The sequence below is a fragment of the Myotis daubentonii genome, chromosome 6 (genome assembly GCF_963259705.1).
Source record: "Myotis daubentonii chromosome 6, mMyoDau2.1, whole genome shotgun sequence".
Classification (NCBI taxonomy): Eukaryota; Metazoa; Chordata; class Mammalia; order Chiroptera; family Vespertilionidae; genus Myotis; species Myotis daubentonii.
In genome coordinates, this window is record NC_081845.1 from 96,341,979 (window position 1) to 96,365,511 (window position 23,533).

Here is a 23,533-nt window from a genome sequence, read left to right on the forward strand (position 1 = left end):
TTAGCATTAGGAAGTGGTCTTCATTATCTTCGGTTATAGCCTTCACTTTTAATTCTATTTGTCACATGAGTATTGCTACCCCAGCTTTTTATTTCCATTGGCTTGGAAATATTTTCTATCCCTTAATTTTCATTTTATATGAGTTCTTTGTTCTGAGGTGGGTCTCTTCTAGACAGCATATATATGGGTCATATTTTGTTACCTATTCAGCTAGTCTATGTCTTTAGATTGGAGCATTTAAGCCAGTTTAAAATAAAGGAGGGAGAAAAGATATGAAAATACATGGAAAAAATTTGAAAAGGGAAGTGGTGGAGAAAGCAGGTAGACCTAATGTAAGAAAAAGGAAAAAAAAAGATGAGAAAACATGAGAAAAAGCAAAGAGAATGAAGAAAAAAAGTTGACTAGTGAAGAAAAAAGAGAAAAAAATTGAGTAGGAAAAAAGAAGAGGAAAATAAGATCTATGAACAAAACAACAGAGACTGAATCAATAAAGCAGATAAAGAAAATAAATATAAAAAAGGGAAAATCAAGGAATTGAAAAAAAACCTAAAAAATAAAAGTGAAGAGAAGAGGAAGGAAACAGAGAAACGTAACAAAAAGGAGACTAAAACAAAGCGGACTTCATTTCAGCCGAGTGTAATGCCCCGTGGGAGCTCACTGTGGAACCCACTCTTCTGTTGTTTGCCAATATGCGGCTTCCTGTTAGAAACTTAGGTGCTAACCACTGGTCAGGTACTGCCATTGGGATTTCAGCAACCTGCTTGAAGCTCCAAGTGATCCACAGGCCTTGGCTGCAAACAGGAGGGGCCAATTGCCCTCTAAAGTATGCATCCTAGCACCATGGGGTCCACAGCTGGTAGGCAAACTTCCCCTGGTTCCCTGGGCTCCCCCTCTGCCCGCCTTTGCCTGCTAGCCAGCTGTGGATCTTAATCACTCAAGTCTGTTTCTGAAAGGGCTTTAGGTAGGAAAGGTGCTGCTTAGCTTTGAGGAATATAGTAGGTTTGTTTCCCTTTCCCAGAGCTATGTCTCAGCAAGTGGCCCAAAATATTACTCTGCCCTGGGCTGGGCAGGGATCCTTGGATGGAATCTGCTGGAAACCTGGAGTTTCTCTCAGTTCTCCCGTATGTGGAAAATATCAGCCTGGCTCTCAGGATAGTGGGCCAATGGCCTCTCCCCCAATCCAGTCTCTGAGGGCTCCTTGAAAGTGTTTGCCTCTGAAAACCTCAAAATGCAGGGTGTGCAGGCAGGGCTCCTGAGGCTGAGCTGTATCACTTAGGGTGGGGTATTACTTCTTCACCTGCCCTCTGGCTGTTGGGAGCAGCTAGCTCTTCTCAGGAAAAATGGCCTTTTCAGCTTGGGGGCCAAGGACCAAATGCTCCTGGCTGCTCCCCGCAATGCTTCCCACCTCAGCCTCTCCCTGAGCACCTGGAGTGCACATCGCCCTCTCTCCCTGCACCAAATGAGTATTTGCAAATGAAATTCCTGGGCTCTGGGTTTAGAGAAAAAAACAACAATGAAACTGTGTCTTTCTCTCTGACTCTGATCTATGGAATCCAGACGCCATTGTGGCTAGCAACCCTGCAGCCTTTCCTGGCTGCATGTTACAGGGGCTGCGGTCTTGGCTCTGGTGTTTGAGACTGTGGAGCCCAGCCTGGGTTCCAGGCCTCTATCTTATGAGGAGACAGACTCTCCTATAGCCAGGAGTTCCCTCCTCCCTCTCTGCCTGCTGGCCTGTCACCCCTGGTAGCTGGGTCAGCTCCTCTAACCACCTCGCCCTTCCTACCGGTCGGTCTCCAGGTGTTTTCTGTCATTCTTTGATATAAGTCTCCTTTTCATCTGGACCTCAGTTGGAAATTCCAGGTGAATGTTCTCCAATTTAGTTGTATTTCTAGTCTGGCCCTAGGATGAGGTACATGACAGGTCTGCCTATTTGGCCAGCACTTTTTTTTTTTTTTATCAAAGTGTTTTTATTTTAAATTTGTGAAAGGAAAAAACTGTCATAGAATCACGTCACTTCATGAAGAGGCCAAACCATGTTAATTCATTATAATTTGAGGCTAATTATGTGTGGACATGGAATAGCAGTAATTACTTCAGATCCAAATCACAGTGTCTTCAAGCTGTAGGTAGGGAGAATATAACCTACACTCTAGTGTATTTCTTTAAAGAGACTTTTAATGGTTGCTCTAGCTATTACATTTATATAAATACCTTACATAAATGTTGAACCAATTTACCAAGGTTAATATTTCACTAACTTGAAAAAAAGTTTAGAAATCTTAACTCCTTTTAGATCCATTTATCAGTCCCCATTTATAATTACACTAGAGGCCCGGTGCACAAAAATTTGTGCACTCGGGAGGAAGGGGGGGTCCTTCAGCCCGGCCTGTGCCCTCTCGCAGTCAGGAACCCCTCGGGAGATAACAACCTGCTGGCGTAGGCCTGTTCCCGGGTGGCAGAGGGCAGGCCCAATCCCTAGGTGCAGCCCCTGGTCGGGCTCAGAGCAGGGCCGATTGGGGAGTTGGGGCGCCGCCCCCTGTCATGCACAGAGCAGGGCGGATCAGGAGGTTGCGATGCCACCCTCAGTCACGCTCAGGGTAGGGCTGATTGGGGGGTTGGGGCACCGCCCCCTGTCACACTCAAGGAAGGGTCGATGGGGAGGTTGTGGCGCCACCCCCTGTCACGCACAGAGCAGGGTCAATCAGGGGGTTGGGGAGCTCCCCGCTGTCATGCACAAAGCAGGGCCCATCAGGGGGTTGGGGAGCTCCACCCTGTCACACACAGAGCAGGGCGGATCGGGGGTTGGGGTGCCGCACCCTGTCACACTCAGGGCAGGGCCGATGGGGTGGTTATGGCTCTACCCCGTCACACACAGAGCAGGGCCCGTGGGGGGGGGGGGGGGGTTGGGGCGTCGCACCCTGTCACACACAGAGCCGCAAGGCCATCAGGGGGTTGGGGAGCTCCCCCCTAGCAGGCACAGAGCAGGACTGATCAGGGGGTTGGGGTGCTTTCCCCTGTCACGAACAGAGCAGGGCCAATAGGGAGGTTGTGGCCCCGCCCCCTGTCACACACAGAGCCGCAGGGCAATCAGGGGGTTTGGGCGCTGCCCGCTGTCATGCTGATCCCGGTGCCGGGAGGCCTCTTGGCTCCGCTGATCCCAGTGCTGGGAGGATTATTACCCTTTTACTATATAGGATAGAGGCCTGGTGCACGGGTGGGGGCCTGCTGGTTTGCCCTGAAGGGTGTCCTGGATCAGGGTGGGGGTCCCCACTGGGGTGACTGGCCAGCCTGGGTGAGGGAATGATGGCTGTTTGCAGCTGGTCACACACCCTTCAGGGTGGGGGTCCCCACTGGGGTGCGTGGCCAGAATGGGTGAGGGGCTGAGGTCTGTTTTCAGGCGGGCAGGTGACTGAAGCTCCCAACCACTCCTTTTTTTCTTTTTTCTTTTTTTATTCTGGGCCAGCTTTATTTCTGAGGCTCCAGCTCTTAGGCCTCCGCTGCTGAAAGCAGGTATCTGGTTTGTTTTGGTTCTTTAATTGAAACAATGTATAACTCCAGCTCTGAGATCCCGGCTCGCTGAAAGCAGGTTTCTGGGGTTTTGTTTAGCTTCTATATTTGTTACAATGTTTCAAACTGCAGGCTCAGAGGCCGGCAAGGCAGGTGGGGAACATTGGTTTCCTCGGTCACTGAAGCAAGCAAGCCTCATGTTAGTTTCAAGCTGCCTGGCTGCCTGCCGCCATCTTGGCTGGCAGTTAATTTGCATATCACCCTGATTAGCCAATGGGAAGGCTAATGGTCGTAAGCTAATTACCGCGTATCTCTTTTATTAGATAGGATTAAATATACCCTCTTCAACCAACAAATATAATGTAGCAAACTCAAAAAGAATAGAAAAAATCTATCATATTATTTTCCTACTAGAGTTCTGGTGCATGAAATCTGTGCACAGATGGGTTCCCTATGCCTGTCCAGTGATCAGGGCCTATCGAGACCAGGCTGATTTGGGTCGGGCTTATTGGAGCCTGCCATCTGGAAGGAATGATAGGGCGGAGGGGCCATGGGAGGTTGGCTGCCAGCCCCAGGAGAGAACCGGCCCTCAGCCCCCCTGGGAAAGGGGCCATGTTCACCACCACCCACCCCCGGTTTCCTGTCCCAGCCTGGAGCCCAAAAGCCTCGGCAGGGTCAGGAGAAGAGGTGATGGTTTCCGGGCCGGGTGCAGAAGGAACAGATGCCAGACACCAACGCCTGTTCTCGGCACCCAGCCACCATGCTGTTCCCCGTCTCAGCCCCTTCTCCTTCCCTTGCTGCTGTGCCACCACCAGGGCCTGCTGGCTGGGGGGAGGGATGGCAGGAGGGATCACAGGAGGCTTGCTGGCCCGGTTGAAGGACCATGGTAGGTTATCCACCAGCCCTGATAAGGGAGCCAGACCTCGGCTCCACTGGGAAAGAGGCTGTTTCTGCCACCACAGAATTTCCCTTGTTCTGTTTTCCTTACTGGTGGTCAAAGGTTCCTTATTTTCTTGCTCCCTTTCAATTTCAAGATCTTTATTTATTCTTTTAGGATAACTCTGCTGGAAAGAAATTCACTTAGTTGGACTTAATCTGATAATGTCTTCATCACCCATTCATTCCTGAATATTTTCACTAAGTATAGAATTCTGATTGACACCTCTTTTCATTCATCTCTTTATTATTCCACTTTCTTCTGAAGTCCATGGTTTCTGATTAGAGATCTATTGTAATTCAAATAGTTTTCCACCTGAAAGTAAGAATTCATTTTTCTACTTTCAAGATTTTTTGGTCTTTAGTTTTCTAAAATTGGATTATGATGTATCTTGGCATGAATTTATTTGGGTTTTCCCAATTTGTGATTTGCTCATCTTATTGAATCTGTAAGTTAATGTCCATTGCCAAATTTGGAAAAATGTTAGCTATCATTCTTTCAAGTACTTTTTTTAGCCCCACACTCTTTTTCCTGTCCTGGGACCCCAGTGACATGAACATTAGTTCCCAACAGGCCTCTGAGTCTTCATTCATTTATTTTAGTGTATTCCCTCACTGTTTGTGAGATAGGATAATTAAGATTGTTCTGTCTTTCAAGTTCTCTGTTTACTCTTCTGTCACCTTCATTCTATAGGCCCATTCACTGAGTATTTTATTTTAGATATTGTATTTTCCAGTTATAAAATTTATGTTTGGTTTTCTTTTATATCTTCTATTTATTTACTAAGACTTACTATAAGAGATCATATTTACTTACTTTTACGATGACCACCATAAAATCCTTAGCAGATCACCTTTGCCATTTTGGTATTAGAGTTTAATGATTGTCTTTTTTCAATCAAATTGATATTTTTCTATTTTCAGCAGAAATATTGCTGAGAGAGATACCTGAGATTTCACTGTGCATGTTTTTTTCTTTGGTTTTTATGGTTTCATGACTTACATTTAAGTATTTTGTCCATTATGTGTTTATTCTTATGTATAGTGGAAGTGGGTGGTCTAGTTTTATTTTCTTGCATGTACCTATCCAATTTTCCAAACTCCATTAATTGTAGGGGCTGCTTTTACTCTTGTCTCCTTTGTCAAATATTAGTTAACCATAAAGGCGTGGGTTGATTTCTGGGCTGTCTGTAATACTCCTTTGGCCTATATAACTGTCCTTATACCACTACTAGGCTGTTTTGATTACAATGGCCTTGTCGTAGAGTTTGATATCAGGTCTTGTGATAATTCCAACTTTGTTCTTCTTTCTCAGGAATGCTGTAGCCATTCAGGGCCATTTTTTGTTCCCTATAACATGTTTTAATATTTGTTCCAGGTCTGTGGAATATGGCATTGGCATTTTTTGTTTTGTTTTTAAAATATTTGTGTTGATTGTAGAGAGGAAGGAGAGGGACAGAGATAGAAACATCAATGATGAGTGAGCTTTCTCTGGGCTTTTTCTGCTGTTCATTTTCCAATTATTTTAGTTGTAGGGTCAGATTGTTTACTAGAGCTGTTTCTTCCCTCTTGAGGTAGGTCTATAATACTCTCTCAGGGCTGCTTTCACTGTGCCCAATAGATGTTGGGTTGTTGTGTGTTCATTTTCATTTGTTTCCAGGTAATTTTTTACTTTTTCCTTGATCTGATTGGTAACCCATTCATTATTTAATAACATACTATTTAGCTTCCATGTGTGTGAATATTTTTTAGCTTTTATATCGTGGTCAATTTCTGGTTTTATGCAATGGATAATCTTGTTTGTCTAAGACATTAACCCATGAAAAATTATTTAGACTGCAGTCTTTTTCATTTTTACTTTTCATGAAGGAACTCTTCTGTGAAGACAAATTTAATTTTAAACTTTGTATTGTTTCTTACAGTTGCTATATCATAATTTGAGAATACTGCAATGCACTGGCAATGCCAGTGCTCATTGTTATCTTTGAGCACAGCTACAGTATCATTACATAAAATATACACGTAATTCAGTAATAAAATAATGCACACTCCACTTTACCATGAAGTGTTGTATCTACTCTGCTTTTTTCTTCTAATCCTCTTTTACATGTTGCTGTTCCTCAATAATAAACCACTATAGAGTAAAGTGCCGCAGTGCTGCGAGTATCAGGATGATGTAAGTCATGTCTTCATCACTGCACTATAAATTTATTTGGTTGCAAATACTCATGTCTGTTATTGCAGTGAAAATACAGCAATAGGCCATGTGGATGAGTGTAGCTGAGTTTTATGGTCTCTAAAATTTGAATTTCACTTTGCTATTTTCTTACAAGCAATCTCTCTTTTTTTTTTTTTCATTTCTGTTAGTGACAAAAAGTGTGAAATCCATTTTGAAAGCACAGACTTCTATAAGTATAGTATGTCTGAGTTGATTTGGTTTGTGGGAAATATAGCCTTCCAATCTCTGTCCCAAGTTACATTTGGCTCCATTAAGAATAGCAAAGTGATAAGGGCAGACCTGGGACCTAGCAGAGATTCCCTCATTTCCTGTGAGATGTCCACACTCTGGAGTCCTTCACAATCCATGGGGGAAGTATCTCCCTAACCCTTGGCCTAGCCAGAGTTATTCCATCCTAGAACATCCTCTGAGTGACTACTAAAATCCATCCATTTCTGTAGTACTTAGGGTTAATGGGATCCCAAACTTAATCTATGAAGAATGAAATACGGTCATATACTCACAGGATACCTGAAATACAGAAAAAATTATATTGTAGAAATAGCAATAGGGTTGGTCTGGATGTTAATAAGGAAATTGTCTGGCATTCCTTTAACAGAATCCTACCAGGAAGTAGACAATGTACACACCATCACTGAAGCTAGTACTCTTCTCAGCTGGCTGGTGTTTTGCTTTATTTTTTATATAGTCAAGAAGGAACGTCACATAAGTGGTAAGTTAGTACTGGTAAGTATGCAAAGTGATGATATCTTAAGGGAACTGTCCACTCCTCTGGCCGATTTGGGCATGGCTCCTGAATGGTGGTGCTAACAGACATGAGCGGGATCTGACCTTCCCAGTGTAAAAGCAAAATTGGAGGCAAGAGGTGTGACAGTCTCACTTTGTTGTTTACTTTCACTTTGATGAGAACTCATTTACTTCGTTCTGGGCACCTCAATTTAAGAGAGATTTTGATAAACTACAATTCATCAAGTGTACCATTCCCCAAATACTAAAGGTTCTAAAGACACTTCTTTAACATTAACAGTATGAATAAGTATGTTTAACAGGGAAATGCACAATATTTGAATTACTATACACCTTTTAGAACAGCTAAAATTTAACAAGAAAATGGAAAATATATTCAGTGCTGGTGAGAATATGAGGAAACTGGATTTCTAACATTGCTGGTAGAATATAAGGTGGTACTTGCACACTATTCAAATTTTGGCATGTTCTTAAATAATAAATATGCAATTATTATCTGCACCAAAAAATCACACCCTGAAGCATTTATTCTAAAGAAATAAAAATTAATATTCACATAAAAATCATTTATGCAAATATTCATAGCAACTTTACTTGTTTTTAATAGAAACAAACAAACAAACAAACAAACAAACCTGGAAACCAAACAGGTACCCTTCAGTGGAAGAAAGATCAAATAAACTGGGCTACATCCATACAATTAAATGCTATTCCGCTATTGAGTAGAGAACTGATTCATACAACAAACTTGATGGGATTCAATGACAATATGCTTAGCAAAAATATCTATCTGAAAATATTATATACTGTATGATCGTATGACATTTAAAAAATGACAAGACTATAGAGATGGAATATAGATTAGCAGTTGCCAGGGACAGACGAAGAGGAAGGGTATGGATGGGAATGTAAGAAAGTTTCACAAGAAATTTTCTTTGTGTTTATGGAATAGCTCTGTATCTTTTTTTATGAATATGGGTTTTTTTATTGTTTGAGTATTATATATGTCTCCATTTTCCCCAATTGATCCCCCCAGCTGCTCCCACCCCCTGGACAAGCCCCCACAGCCCTAGTGTCTGTGTCCATTTGTCATTCTAATATGCATGCATATAAGTCCTTTGGTTGATCTCTAAACCCCCCTTCCTCTGCCTTCTCTCTGAGGTTGGACAGTCTGTTCAGTGTTACCTTGTCTCTGGATCTATTTTTGTTCATCAGTTTATGTTGTTCATTATATTCCACAAATGAGTGAGATAATGTGATACTTATCTTTCTCTGACTGACTTATTTTGCTTAGCATAATGCTCTCTAGTTCCATCCATGTTGTTACAAATAGTAAAAGTTTCCTCTTTTCTTTATAGCAGCATAGTATTCCATTGTGTAGATGTGCCACAGTTTTTTAATCCACTCGTCTGCTGATGGGCACTTAGGCTGTTTCCAAATCTTAGCTATTGTAAATTGTGATGCTATGAACATTGGGGTGCATATATCCTTTCTGATTGGTATTTCTGGTTTCTTGGCATATAGTCCTAGAAGTGGGGTCACTGGGGAAAATAGGTGTTCCATTTTTAACTTTTTGAGGAAAGTCCATACTGTTCTCCACAGAGGTTGCACCAGTCTGCATTCCCACCAGCAGTGCATGAAGGTTCCTTTTTCTCCACATCCTGACCAGCACTTGTTGTTTGTTGATTTGTTGATGATAGCTATTCTGACAGGTGTGATATGGTACCTAATTGTTGTTTTGATTTGCATCTCTCAAATAATTAGTGACTTTGAGCATGTTTTCATATGTCCTTTGGCCTTCAATGTGTCCTCTTTTGAAAAGTGTCTATTTAGGTCCATTGCCCGTTTTTTTTATTGGGTTGTTTACCTTCCTTTTGTTAAGTTGTATTGTTGTAATGTCCCCGGTGAATCACACAAGGACGCCTCAAGAAGTCGAATTAAGGAGTCACATTTATTGCAAATCCGGGACTACGAGGGGGCCATGCACTCCAAATCTCACAGTAATTACCTAGTCCCAACACCAGATTTATATAGGCAAAAATCACAAAGGTATTGATTACATCTCAGGGTTTGGAATGAGGAAACTGGTTTGCAAAAAAGCAGTTTACAAAAGCAGAATTGTACCATCCTTACATTCCCAGAATCAATCCCACTTGATCATGGTGTATGATCTTTCTAATGTAATGCAGATCTGATTTACTATAATTTTGTTGAGGATTTTAACATCTATTTTCATCAAGAATATTGGCCTATAGTTTTCTTTCTTTGTGTTGTCTTTATATGGTTTTGGAATTAGGGTAATGCTGGCTACATAGAAAGATCTTGCAAGTATGCCTTCCTCGTGAATTTTTTCGAATAGTCTGAGGAGGATGGGTTTTAGTTCTTTGAGTGTTTGGTAGAACTCCCCTGTATAGCCATCTGGACCAGGGCTTTTTTATTTTATTTTGCTGGACGATTTTATTACTGCTTCAATTTATTTCGTAGTTATTGACCTATCAGGTTTTTTATTTTTCCTGATTGAGTTTTGGAAGCTTGTATTTTTCTAAGAATATGTCCATTTCATCTCAGTTATTTAGTTTGTTGGAATAGACTTGTTCATAGTATTTTTTCATAATCCTTTACTTCACCTCTTTCATTTCTGATTTTGTTTATTTGGGTCTCAATTTGCTTCTTGGTGAGTCTGGCTAGAGGTTCATCAATCTTGTTTATTTTTTCAAAGAACCAGCTCTTGGTTTTATTGATCTTTTGTATTGTTTCTTTGGACTCTATGTCATTTATTTATGCTCTGATGTTTATTATTTCCTTCCTTCTGCTCAGTCTGGGTTTTTCTTCTTGTGACTCTCTTTCTAATTCTTTGAGTTGTCGGGTTAGATATTTTATTACCATTGTTTCTTATTTTTTTGAGGTAGGCCTGGGGAGCTATGAACTTCCCTCTCAGGACTGCTTTCACTGTGTCCCATAGAGTTTTTGATTGTTGTGTTTTCATTGTTCTTTGTTACCAGGATGCTTTTTATTTCTTCTTTGATCTCTTTGGTAACCCAATCATTGTTTAATAGCATGCTATTTAGCCTCCAAGTGCTTGATTTTTTTTTCATTGTTTTTATTGTAGTTGATTTCTAATTTTATGCCATTGTGATCTGAGAAGATGTTTGATATGATTTCTCTTCTTGAATTTGAAGAGACTTTGCCTGTGTCCAAATATGTGGTCTATCTTTGAAAATGTCCTGTGTGCACTTAAGAAGAATATATATTCTGTAGCTTTGGGGTGAAATGTTCTGAAGATGTCAGTTAATTTCATCTGATCTAGTGAGTCATTTAGGATTGTTGATTTTTTGCTGATTTTTTATTTAGAGGATTTATCCAGTGGTGTCAAATGGGTTATTAAAGTACCCTATTATGACAGTATTGCTGTTGAGCTCTCCCTTGATATCTTCTAGAAGGTATTTGTGTGCTCTTGTATTGGGTGTATATATGTTTACCAGAGTTATATCCTCTTGTTGAATAGCTCCATTTAGCATTATGAAGTGCCTTTCATTCTCTCTTGCTATGGGCTTCACTTTAGGGTCTAATTTGTCAGATATAAGTATAGTTATCCCAGCTTTTATTTATTTCTATTTGCCTGAAAAATTATTTTCCATCCCTTCATCATCAGTCTGTATGAGTCCTTTGTTCTTTATATCTTTCTTTCCCAGTAAATATTGGCCACTTCTATCTTCCAGATACTTGCCATAGTTTTTATTATGCACTTTATGAAATGAAGGATATTAGGTAGGACATATGGTACATTGTTGCGTGTTTCCTTCCCACGTCCCGCGTGGGTCAGGGTTCAGGAACTGGAAACAGAGCCGCACACAAATGAATATGAAAAGACAAGAGATAATTTGGAAATATTGGGGGACCAGGCGGGCAAGTCCAACTCAAGGGGAAGTACTTCCTCCCGTGCTCAGGCCTCACCAAGCTTTTATTGATCTGGGATGCACCCATAGCATAGCCCTGCAGGTGACCCCCTGCAACAGGCAGACTAGCCCATCAGCAAGGATTTACATAATAATAAATGGGGGAGTAGTTTCAGCTACCACTGTCTGGACAAACAGAGGGGGCGCCTAGCTCCAACCTTTGCTAGGGCTTCAAAGGCACCCAGCCTTCGGGGGGTTCTCTATCTATGCTTATCAGATAGTGAAGGCAATAAACTGTTTCCCACATCTCCCCCTTATTTTTTCCTTAAAAAACCAGAAATAAACATATAAGAACAAAAAATGTTTAAGTCCCAAAATCAATGTCCAACAGTTCTGAGTCCAAGTTTCAATGTCCGACAGTTCATGTGTACATGCCAGCAATTAAATGCTGGTTCTGGATGGTGGACAAATGCAGGTCCGGTCCTCTCTGGTTTGGTCCTGGGCACAATGCAGGGCTGCACAGCTACTAACTGCTAGCATGGCAAGGCATCTTCACCATCTCCATCTCTGTACTGTCTCTCCTATCTTTGTGGCTGGAGCAATCTGGTCAGTTTCTCTCCGGGATCTGTTGTTGCAGGAATCCACATGGTCTTGGAGTTGTTTTCTGAAAATATACAAACGTATTCTCGACCAAAGGTTAGTAAAGGAAATTTTACTTGGGGAATCCTTTTTATATTTTCCCAAATGATTATCCTTTGGCTTATTTTGACACCACATATGTTTTTCATGGGTGTCTTGCTGTTAGCATTACAAATGAAGAAAAAAAAATTTTTTCTAGATGTAATTTAGTTACAGGATATTTTTCCTTACATGGTATTCTTCCACTATTTCCCCTTTTTTTATTTAATTAGGACACTTTTTGGAAAATTTATAATGCAGTCTAGATTACTTTAAATGTTAATTTTTTGCACAAAAGTGTGACTGCTTTAGGTTCATAGCATGTTAAGCAACTTTACCATGAAATGAAAATTTTGGTTAATACTATTTGAATAATTACTTATTTCAAGTTAGCCAAATTTAATTAATTTGAAAACTTGACAACTACTTTACTGTCAAATTTAATATTCTAACAATAATCTTAATTTACATTGTAAATATTAATTGAAAGGATCACTTTCCATCCTTGAGGAGGCCCAAGCATTCCTGTTATTCCTGTTGTTAGGCTATATTTAGACATAGGCTCTGTTAAACTAAGCCTTCGTTTTTCTGGGTACCATTTTCAGCCGGACCAAGTCTCTTCTGTTATTTGGTTCCTGATCTGGGCTGGGCATGGGAAGCAAGAAGCAGCCATAGGGACAGGAGACCTTCTTCAGAAGGGGCGAGTGTTCAAGCCCCTGAACCATTGGGGGGGTGAGGATCTGTGCCCCACCTCTGTTGAACCCCAAGTATTGTCCTACTGGCCCCCAACTGTGCCTGTCTTAGGTCGCCCCACCCTGTGGGGGGGGGTCTCACCTGTCATTGACTACCAGCCATCTCTGGGCCAAGTAGGGTGATGAGGGGTTCAGTTCTGTCTCCTTGGTAGCCTATGTCCCTCTGGCCTCCATGCCCAGCAACTGCCTTTGGATCCCCTCGCCTACTGGCGGGGTTCCGGCATTGATCATAGGGAACCCAGGTTTCTTCTCCAGAGAGGGCCCAGCTTATGCCGTTGGGCCAGAGACCGATCCATGGTACCAGCTTTTCATGATCTCAGTTTGAACAGAGAGCTCAAGTAACAGCTGTAGGCAATTGGATTCCTCTTGGCAAAAAAAATCAAGAGAGGTCAGTACAGACTGCTTATGTGCCTTCCCAGGAGGGAATAAATCCCTTCATGTCCTTAAATATTAATTGAATTATTTGTAAGTTTGTTTGGGATAAATGCACAATATACTGTTGTAAAGCATCAAAAATTATGAATAAAACTTGTAGAATAATACCATGTAAGAATATTCTTTGTTCTAGGTCATGACAACTTAATTTTAAACTGGCTGTCTCAAGGTTTGGAATAAGGAAACTAGTTAGCAAAAAAAAAAAAAAACACAATTTACAGAAGCAGAGACAGCATGCTATCCAAATTATAATTTTGGGTAAACACATTATCTAGAGTCCTTGAGTAACCTAGGTTAAACTTAGGCATGTTATCTAAAATAGTTTTCAGTCTCCAGAACACTGAGTTGACACGCTAACTGGAGCCCCCTGACCTTGGGATAGCTGTGCTGTCCTTCCCACATAAAGGAAAAATGTGCCTTCTAAGACCAGTATGAAACTTATAGTTTTTACCTGAATTAATTGTTACCATACTTCACTTTACCATGCCCCAGGTGGTCTCTGGGCTGTTGGTTGTCTGGTTTGTCTTCCTCCTGCTGGATTACACTTGGAGAACTTTAACTTAAAAAAGAAAAATCTTTCTTCTTTACACCAAGTAACTTATAGGGTTACTTCTTGGATGTTGACTGATAGTGCCACAAGGCCATGTATTCCAAGTCAAAGTCATTAAACATTTATGGTGACTGTACTTATTTTCAGATTTGGTATTTTAACAGCAAATCATTAGATTATCCTGTAAATATTAGTGGAAGATATTTCAAAATATTAAAATTTCTCCTTTTTATTAAATTTAAAATAATATTTTTAAACAGCATTCCCTTTTGGCTTATTTGCATATACAGAGGGATCATGGGAAGCCTTCAGTAACTTTTTAGAAGAATTTTACTTTACTAGGATTCAATTGCTTATAAAGATTAGTAAATTTAGTAAAGTTTTATGTCTGATACACAAGGTGCAAACGCTGCCCCACCTCCAGCCTAATTTAAAATACGGCAGCGTGGTGCTTTTATTAGTTTAAATAAAGACATTGCTACTAATAAATAAATGTTTTCTTTTATTTGGCAGAAATTCCTTATGCAACCAAGCATATTATAGTTTGAAATATTGCACTCGGGAAAAACTGTCAAATACATATCTAATTAAAAAAATTTCAACACTTACAAACAGTTCTCAACATAATAGGATGTAGTCTTGACCATGGAATCAATTACTCTTAATTTGTTTATGATATATGTATAACTGTGGTTCAACTGAGAATTTAAGATATCTTTTAAAAATGTCTCTATCTACAAACCTTTTAAGAAATACGAGCTCTAGTGTCAGCCCTCATAAAGCCAACTGCTTAAAACATTGGTCTATCATCCCACTGAAATTATATTAAGACCGTGATTGCTACTTTATTAAGCATTAAAAATATATTCTTAAAAATAGTATTAAATAAATCTTCGAGGCAAGCACACTTTCTGCCCCATCCGCATTTCCGCAGTAAAACTCCGCCTTAAAACTCCACCCCTGAAATTCCACCCTGCCTCAGTGAGCAGACATTCCTTTTGTGATTGGTTAAGTCAGAGGGAGGGGTTGGCCTTTGCTGTTTCAAGATGGTGGCCCCCATGGTCACGGCATGCCATGCAGCCAACATGGAGGCTGCCAAGTAAGGCAGCTCAAAGGGGCGGCTGTCTACACTGTTCTTTGACAGAGCAAACCAAAACCCCTAAAAGATAGATGACCAACATTATATTGCAAACATAAATCTCATTAGCTGTTTATACCCTTTATAATTATCTTAAAGACTATCAATTAAATTTAAACTGGTTTTTGTATTAAAAATTTCAGTTGAGATCACAAAATTAATCCTCTTTTTTAAATCAGACCAAGAAGTAACATATTTTGAATTTCTAATCATTTAAGAGAAAACACACTTTATTTTTTCAAAAACAAGTTATACATTAGATATTTAATTAATTTCTCCCGATTCAATTTGCACTTTAAACTTTCAGAGCTTTAAATCTTAGGTAGCAAATTAAATACTTAGCATTTTTTAAATCAATACTTTTACATTTAAGGATACATTTCAAATAAAATATAAGGCATTTTCAATTAATAGATTAACTTCTATCATCTAGACTTCATACTAGGCATACTCAGATTAACATTTCAGTATTGTAAATCTCAATACTTTTAGATGATTTGAACTTAAAAGTTTTAAGTTCCCAGCCAATAAGCCTGGCATAGCTGCTAAATTTCAAAATGGTCACAATTTTCCTGCTGGGGAAGTCAAGAAGCAAACCATAGCTATTCACATGTAAACTTGACTATCAACTTCCTGGTGGTACTTGCCTCAGGGCGGGAAATTTCAAAAGAGCTACTTTGAGTCGCCTTGGGAAACCAGCCTGCATTTCTTTGTCAGGTTCATCTCTGCCATTTTTAAGACCAAAACAGTCTCAGGTTTTTATTCTGTACACCGCAAAAGGTCAAGTTCAGCTCAAACTATGCGCACTCGTTTTTAAACTGGCCTTTTCCCTTTACATCTGTACAGAAATCCCGGATGCATTTATAAATTTGTAAAAGCTTTTCAGTTACAAGAAGGACTTTAATTTTAGAATACTTGGGGAGGGGGCGTCCATATTGGATGGCCATGTAATCCCTTCTTCCTTTCCCCCACATCCTGCTTTGTGGGAAGTTTCAGCAAAGGACTCAGATGGTGTATTTTTCCCAAAGTCATGCTTAATAGAAAAAGACATTTTAAATTTTTTCCTATTTCGCTTTCTAAAGCAATGGCTAGCACCCAAGGTTATCTTAGCTAAAGTTTGGTGTTCCAAACACGTTCTCCGGTAATTTTTAAACAAAACATTAAGTAATCTCATTGTGGGAGAGCTTATAACTCTGCCTTTTCCTGCCACCTTTGAATCTCTCCACACCAGAGGTGGATTCGGTAGCGGGATTTCATTTCTTATTACAGATTTTAGATTCCAAATACAAATTAAGATTTTAATTTGAATAAGAAACCACATTAAGATGACCATGGCACTCTTTTTTTTAGCCTGATTCAAAAGAGTACCTTTTAATATTCAATTTCTTTATAATTCGGCCTTTTTGCACAGGTGATTCTATTAATGGCAAATTAAACATTTCAGGATTAGGACATGGAGGTGGAGGGAGCCATGAAGGCCATTCCTCCCATTTTTTCTTTTCTTTCTGCTCCTCTTAAGGAGCGGAGGGTGCAAAGGGGAGGAGATTCATCCTCCTTGACCTCTCCTAAGGCTCTAGCAAATGAAATACCCTTTTCCACAAAGTTCTGATTAACTTTTTTGGCAAACTTTTAAGATCTAATGTACCTTTTTAAAGAAACCAAGGGTTATGTTCTATAATAACATGCAAAAACTATGATATTACCTTCTAAAATTTTAACTCCTTAAACATGCAAATCAAAAGTCTATAATAAAGTTTCTTACTTTTTTTTAAAAGCCGAATCTACTTTTTTAAAGCCAAATCCTGCCCTGTTAGCCTGGCGAAAGAAAACGTTCCCAGCCTACTTACAGCTCGCGACTTCTGAAGTTGATCCTGGGCATTGTGTGCAGTGAATTTCCCCCACCTTTTTTCGGTGAATTTTTCCACACCTTTTCTCGGTGAATTTTCCACACCTTTTTCAGTGAAACTTCCTTTTTTCCGCTCTAGCGAAACCTTTACTTCCAGTTTTCCTGTTGTGGGCGCCAGATGTTGCGTGTTTCCTTCCCACGTCCTATGTGGGTCAGGGTTCAGGAACTGGAAACAGAGCCGCACACAAATGAATATGAAAAGACAAGAGATAATTTGGAATATTGGGGGACCAGGCGGGCAAGTCCAACTCAAGGGGAAGGACTTCCTCCTGTGCTCAGGCCTCACCAAGCTTTTATTGATCTGGGATGCACCCATAGCATAGCCCTTAGGCAGGTGACCCCCTGCAACAGGCAGACTAGCCCATCAGCAAGGATTTACATAATAATAAATGGGGGAGTAGTTTCAGCTACCACTGTCTGGACAAACAGAGGGGGCGCCTAGCTCAGAGCTTTGCTAGGGCTTCAAAGGCACCCAGCCTTCAGGGGGTTCTCTATCTATGCTTATCAGATAGTGAAGGCAATAAACTGTTTCCCACAGTACATCACTTCCATATATATACATAAATCGAATACACATATGCATTCCCTTCCCCCCAGAGGATGACCATTGCTTTATATGCTCTGTCACCTAGTTCAAAGTTAAGGGGCCATTTCATTCAATTTGTTTCTCCCTCAAACTCAAGAAATGGCAGAAATCTCCAAATTTGCCAAGTAAAATTTCTCCATCCATGTCCTTGTGAAGTCTGTGTAAATTCTGATACCATTGATTGGCAAAGGGTGAACTTGAGCCTCATTCTTCCACTGCCATTTATCATATTATCTAAGTGTTTCCAGGTATGCAAATATTTAAAATTACATTTTGTCCACAAATATTTTTATCTTTTTATTTACAAAATTAATAATAAGAAAACTACAATTATTTTTTGAATTTATCTTTGTTGTTGAATGTATTACATATGTCCTCTTTTCTTCCCCATTGACCTGCTCCTCCCCAATCCCATTTCCTCCACAGGCCCTCACCCCACTATTGTCTGTGTCCATGGTTATGCATATATAGAGGCACAGCATGCAAAATTGCGTGAGACCCAGACCTGGCATGCCGCGGGGACACAGCGTCAAGTCCTGCCGGTGTTGCGAGATCTCGAGTCAAGTCCCCGCCCATCCACTTGTGCCTGCCGCACACACAGCCTTCTGGTGATCAGTCATTACAGTGTGAGGGTGCCATGACCACAGGCTTTTTAGAATATAGGATATATAAGTTCTTTGGTTGATCTTCCTCCCCACCCTCTTCCCTCTGAGGATCCTCATGCTGTTGCATGTTTCCATGTCTCTGACCTATTTTGTTTACTAGTTTATTTTGTTCATTAGGTTCCACATATAAGTGATATCATATGAGTTTGTAATAGGACTTTCACCTTATGGAGATGTCATTAAAATATCTCTCAAGTATAAAATGTTATGTGGTTAACATAAAATTAATTTTCATAATACATCTTAAAATTATCTTTTGTAAAACACTAATATAATCACTAAAAATTTAACATCTTCCTTTTTGAATGATGTTTTTCAATTACACTTTTGTTTTCAGTGGTAATCAAATTTAAGATTATATCTCTTTAATGTATGGAGCAGGCTTCTTATGGCTACTGATACAGATAGAGTCAACAGATGTGTCCTTTTACATTATGCTTCCTCATCATTTTTAAGTGCCTGTTTCATGTATCTGTTCATGTTTGTATTTATTATAAAGAGGTGAGAAAGACAGAAGCTTGACCAAGAATTGGTATTGTTAATCCAAAAAAAGTTCTATTTTAGATATTCTCATGGTATCATTTCTTATGCCATTACCTTTTGCATCAGGTAATGGGGAATGCAAAGAAATTTTGCTTTAATTTGTGGCATATCATTTGGAACTATATGGTTTCCATTCTCAGTAATTTGAGTCAGAATACACTTTAAGAGGGTTTCAAAATATTATTATCCTTCCTTCCTGACTTGTGCCTTCATTTTACATGAACTGCTTCTGCTTTTCTTTTTTTCAAATAAAAAGAACAGGAAAAAGCCAAGTCCCAATAATGCTATATATGCCATATTTTTCCTTGTATAAGATGCTCCCATGTATAAGATGTCCCCCACTTTTCCAACCAAAAATTAAGAAATCAATATTTTAAACATTTTGCTGGTTTTCCTCTTAAGGCCTTCTTTTTTGGCATTTAAGGAGTTGTTCTTCCTGTTTTCTCCACTGTCTGATCATACACTCAGTGGGAGGAGGTCTACACTGTCTCTCTGCAGCTCTTTTGCATAGATGATTACATTCAGTTTGAATTTTGCATAGTAAGACAATAGCATACCTGTATTTAACTTTTTTTTTATTTTTTGAGATCTTTATGGGTTCAGAACACTCTGATCCCTGTTGCATCTGCCCACTCTCCAACTCCACCTCCAATTACATCATCAGTTGATGTCAGTAACAATAAGGCTCATGATTGGAGGAAACCTGTTTGACAAGGTATGGGCAGCTAGGCACCCATAGCTCCCTCCTCGGCTGACATCCGTGTATAAGATGACTCTCGATTTTCAGTCTAACGATTTTACCAAAGAATATAGTGTCTTATACACGGAAAAATATGGCATATATATTTTTAATTTATCTTTATTGTTGAAAGTATTGCAGATGTCCAATTTTACTGAGTAGGTCTAAATTACCACCCCCATTCTAAAAATTTGATTTCTAAAAGAAATTTCTCATTAAAAGAATAAAAGTTGCCATTTCCACATCGGGTCAAATATGTAAAAATGACTTTTGAGCATTTGTAAACCAGAAAGCAAGGAAGCTGTACAAGTTCTCTGGGGTCATTTTAAGAGAACTCAGATTTCAATATAAGTATGTTCCAATTTCACAATGATGTTAGAGAATGAGCATCAAAGGAATTGTCTCAAAAAATTTAAACACATCAGGTATGTTAAATATTCTCATGTTGCTAATAATACACAATTACATTGGGATAGGGATGAGAGTTTTAGGGAACTAAGTCATTGGAGAATCAGATAAATAAAGGGAAGTTGTCATTCAAAAATATAATGTATTTCATTCTGTGCAGAGTCATTGTTTTATCAGGTTTTTTGTTTTGTCTTTTGGTATCTTTGCGTTCATCTCTCAGTGATGATCTTTCTAAACTCTAGCACATCTATTTTTAAATGATACTAATGACCCAGTGCACAAAATTCGTGCACTCGGGGTAGGGGTGGGAGGTCTCCCAGCCTGGCCTGTACCCTGTCAGAGTGCAGGAGCCCCGTGATCCATCACCCCAAAGAGGTAGGCCCAGCCCACCTAGCCCGGGATCCTTGATGGATTGCCCCAAAGAGGTAGGCCAGAGCTGGAGGAGGTCTGCGGACCCCAGGGCCGGACCATGGGAAAGGCCTGTAGACCTCTGCGGGCACCTGTGGAGCCCCAGCAGAACCCATGGCTTAAGGGCCTCTCCACAAGCCTGTGGACCCTCAGGCCAGCTCAGGGTGGGGGAGCAGGGAAGTGACACGAGTCTCACATCCCAGGGCCCGTTGCTGGAGTCGGGGATGTGAGCCTCACATCTGGGCCCATTGCCAGGGGCAGGGATGTGAGCCTCATGTCCTGGGTCCATTGCCGGAGGCGGGAATTCATGAAGCCTGTTGATCTGTCATTACTGTGATGGTGCCCCGTCCAATTTGCATATTACCCTATTATTAGATAGTTTCATTTTCTTATCTTTATAACAGAGTTAACAATCTTCAATTTGTTATTAAATTTTCCCTATTACTACTTTGACTTGTCTTGTCTTTGCAACCTGTGTAGACAAATCTTTTCTGTCAAGTAAAGTAGAAAAAAATGTATCTGTGGAGTTTCAGAATTTTTAGTTTCTGATGTCTAAGCTTCATCCAAGATAAATAGACTCAGGGCATTTGATTTAGAACCCCTTCTCTGCTCCTTAATACTAATTTTCCTTCATTTTACATGATGTATTTAAGATAATATTCATTCAGGCATCAGTTAAAATAGAAGCTAATATACTGGTAAAACAAGGTCTGTATTAATGGGATAATTGAAAAATATGACTAAAAATGTTCAGAAATGAACTCCAATTCTCTTTCAGTATTTTCTAAATAAGTGTTTGTGACTACTTTATATAACACAGCTAGAACAATGACGAGAATAGACTATACATGTTTAATAACAGACAAGGAATTTGTTAAACCTGATAAATCAGATAAGAAAAGCCTGAGTACTAAAAGGATCAAGAACAATTTTATTAGGGAGCCAGCAGAACATATTTCTAATTTTTTAATCAATTAACTAAATTTATTTATTTTCTCCCATTTTATTCTCTGCAGACAATTCTGTGGATATAAAAGAGCTTTCATCTATTATTGGTACGTGTGAGTAAGAATGCATGTCTGTATTATTCTGCATCGAGATAGGTTTAATGTTGCATGCATATTTTACAATAAGTTTGAAATTTATTTACATTTGTTTCCCACAATATTTACATTGATCTCTCTATTGTATTTTTCAGGAGAACTTCAGCCTAAAATTGGTAAATTACCCATGACATAACCTCACAGAAACATGAAATCATGAAACAGACTGAAGATTCTCAGAAGCAATGGGGGAGAGGGCCGGGGCTGGGGGGGGGGGGGGGGCGGGGGGGCGGGGAGGGAAGAGGTGGGCTGGAAAGATTAACCAAAGAAGTTAAATGCATATATGCATGACCTCAGGACACAAAAAATAGTGTCTTGAAGACCTGGGGGGAGGCAGTGGAAGAAAGGTCAAGGAGGTCAATAAGGGAACAAAAGGGACATCAGTAATACTCTCAACAATAAAAATTTACAAACAACAACTCATAGACACAGAAAACTGTATGATGGTTACTAGAGGGAAGGGGTGGGTAGTGCAGAATAAAGGAAGAACAATAGCAGTATAATATTAATAATAAAAAATAAATAATGTCAAAAGGAATCACAGAAAAAATTTAAGTTAATTACCAGAACTAATTTTTGCATAATTTCCTCAATTGGGATAATTCATTCATTTTACCCTGTTTAATTACCTCAAAAGGGAATTTTCAGGCATATTTGTGTGTAGGCACGTTTGTGTGCATTTGTGTATGTATGTGTGCATATTTGTTTTGTATCTGCATCCCAAGTTTAAGTTTACATACATAGTTTTCAATATTTTTAATTTTTTGTGTTTCTAATAAAATTTACATTAATTTTTCCCTTTTGTTTTTCAGACAAACTTCTGAAGATATTGGGTAAATTTTCTCTCATATCACTTTTCTCCCAAACACCTTAAAATGACTGCTTTCTGATATATCTAACATTTCCTGCCTTTTTATTGATTGGCCAATTCACTACTTTGCACTTCTCCTAGATGCCTACAAACCTAACTCAGAATTCCTCCAGAAAATCTGTTTCAATATTGTCCAAGTCAATCTATCGTTGCAACTAAATATACAGCATGCCTATTGTAAACATGAGACATGAATGCAGGCAGGTTCAAAAGCAGGTTAAAGTTGTGAATAATCAGAGAATAATATTCTCTTAATCTTTTTTATTTATTAATTACTATATTATTCAGCAAACAACTATAAACTTACTTTGCCCCAGCCTATATTATATTTAGTTCCAAAGAACTTGTAAAAGCTTGAAACCCACTCAAATTATAAAACTTTCAAAATAAATTATGAACATTTTAAAAAATATATTTCTGTATTGATTTCAGAGAGGAAGGGAGAGGGAGAGAGAGATAGAAACATCAATAATGAGAATCATTGATTGGCTGCCTCCCGCACGCCCCCTACTGGGGATCGATCGAGCCTGCAACCCAGGTATGTGCCCTTGGCCGGAATCGAACCCGGGACCCTTCAGTCCACAGGCTGACACCCTATCCACTGAGCCAAGCCAGCTAGGGCTGAATATTTTTAAAAGGTAACTAACAGAACTGTATTTCTAAAATTGTTTTTGCTTAATTCACTATATTCAGATCTTTCCTCCCTTTGAATTTTGGAACAATTGTCTCTGAGTAAATGAGAGCTTTCAGCCACTGTTCCTACATATTTGTGTTGTGTTTTCCTCTCAAACATGACAGGTGTGATTATGCATGCGAGTTTCACAATGAATTGAACTTTATTCACATTTGTTTCCCATGATATATTCTATTTCACTTTTATTTTTCAGGAAATCTCCAATAAAAATTTGGTAAAGTATTTCTGACAATCCTTCATTGCCAAACCTTTAAAAAACAACATGATGTCCTGAACAGTTTGGCTCAGTGGATAGAGTGTTGGCCTGTGGACTGAAGGGTCCCAGGTTCGATTCCTGTCAAGGGCATATACCTTGGTTGTGGGCACATTCCCAGTAGGAGATGTACAGGAGGTGACTGATCAATGTTTCTTTCTCATCGATGTTTCTGACTCTCTATCCCTCTCCCTTCCTCTCTGTAATAAATCAATAAAATATATTTTAGAAAAAACAAACAAATAACAACAACATGATGTCTTTAGTATTATCTGCCTTTTCCCCTCTATGACATTCACTGACTCACCTTTCTATTGAAAGTCCTTTTTCCTCAATTATTTTGGTCTGTATACTTCTCACATATTAAGTTCCATCTATTTATTTTTCATAACTTCCATCCTTCCCTGTTTCTTCCCTTTTCCATGTCATACCTGTCCTTCCCTATAAACTTTGGCATTTTCTGCTTCCCAGAAACTTGG

At 39.5% G+C, this 23,533-nt stretch overlaps 1 protein-coding gene across 5 annotated transcripts in view; it reads left to right on the forward strand.

Moving 5' to 3' along the window:
- LOC132237502 (butyrophilin subfamily 1 member A1-like) overlaps nucleotides 1–23,533 on the forward strand; it is a 51,651-nt gene that overhangs the window by 13,693 nt on the left and 14,425 nt on the right. For 2 of the 5 annotated variants that reach the window (XM_059702050.1, XM_059702051.1), the window contains exons 2-5: nucleotides 7,281–7,394; nucleotides 21,150–21,188; nucleotides 21,332–21,352; nucleotides 22,049–22,069. In XM_059702050.1, coding sequence (XP_059558033.1) covers nucleotides 7,281–7,394; nucleotides 21,150–21,188; nucleotides 21,332–21,352; nucleotides 22,049–22,069 — 195 coding nt within the window. The remainder of the gene's footprint in view (nucleotides 1–7,280; nucleotides 7,395–21,149; nucleotides 21,189–21,331; nucleotides 21,353–22,048; nucleotides 22,070–23,533) is intronic. The other 3 variants (XM_059702052.1, XM_059702053.1, XM_059702054.1) reach the window with 2 other exon arrangements.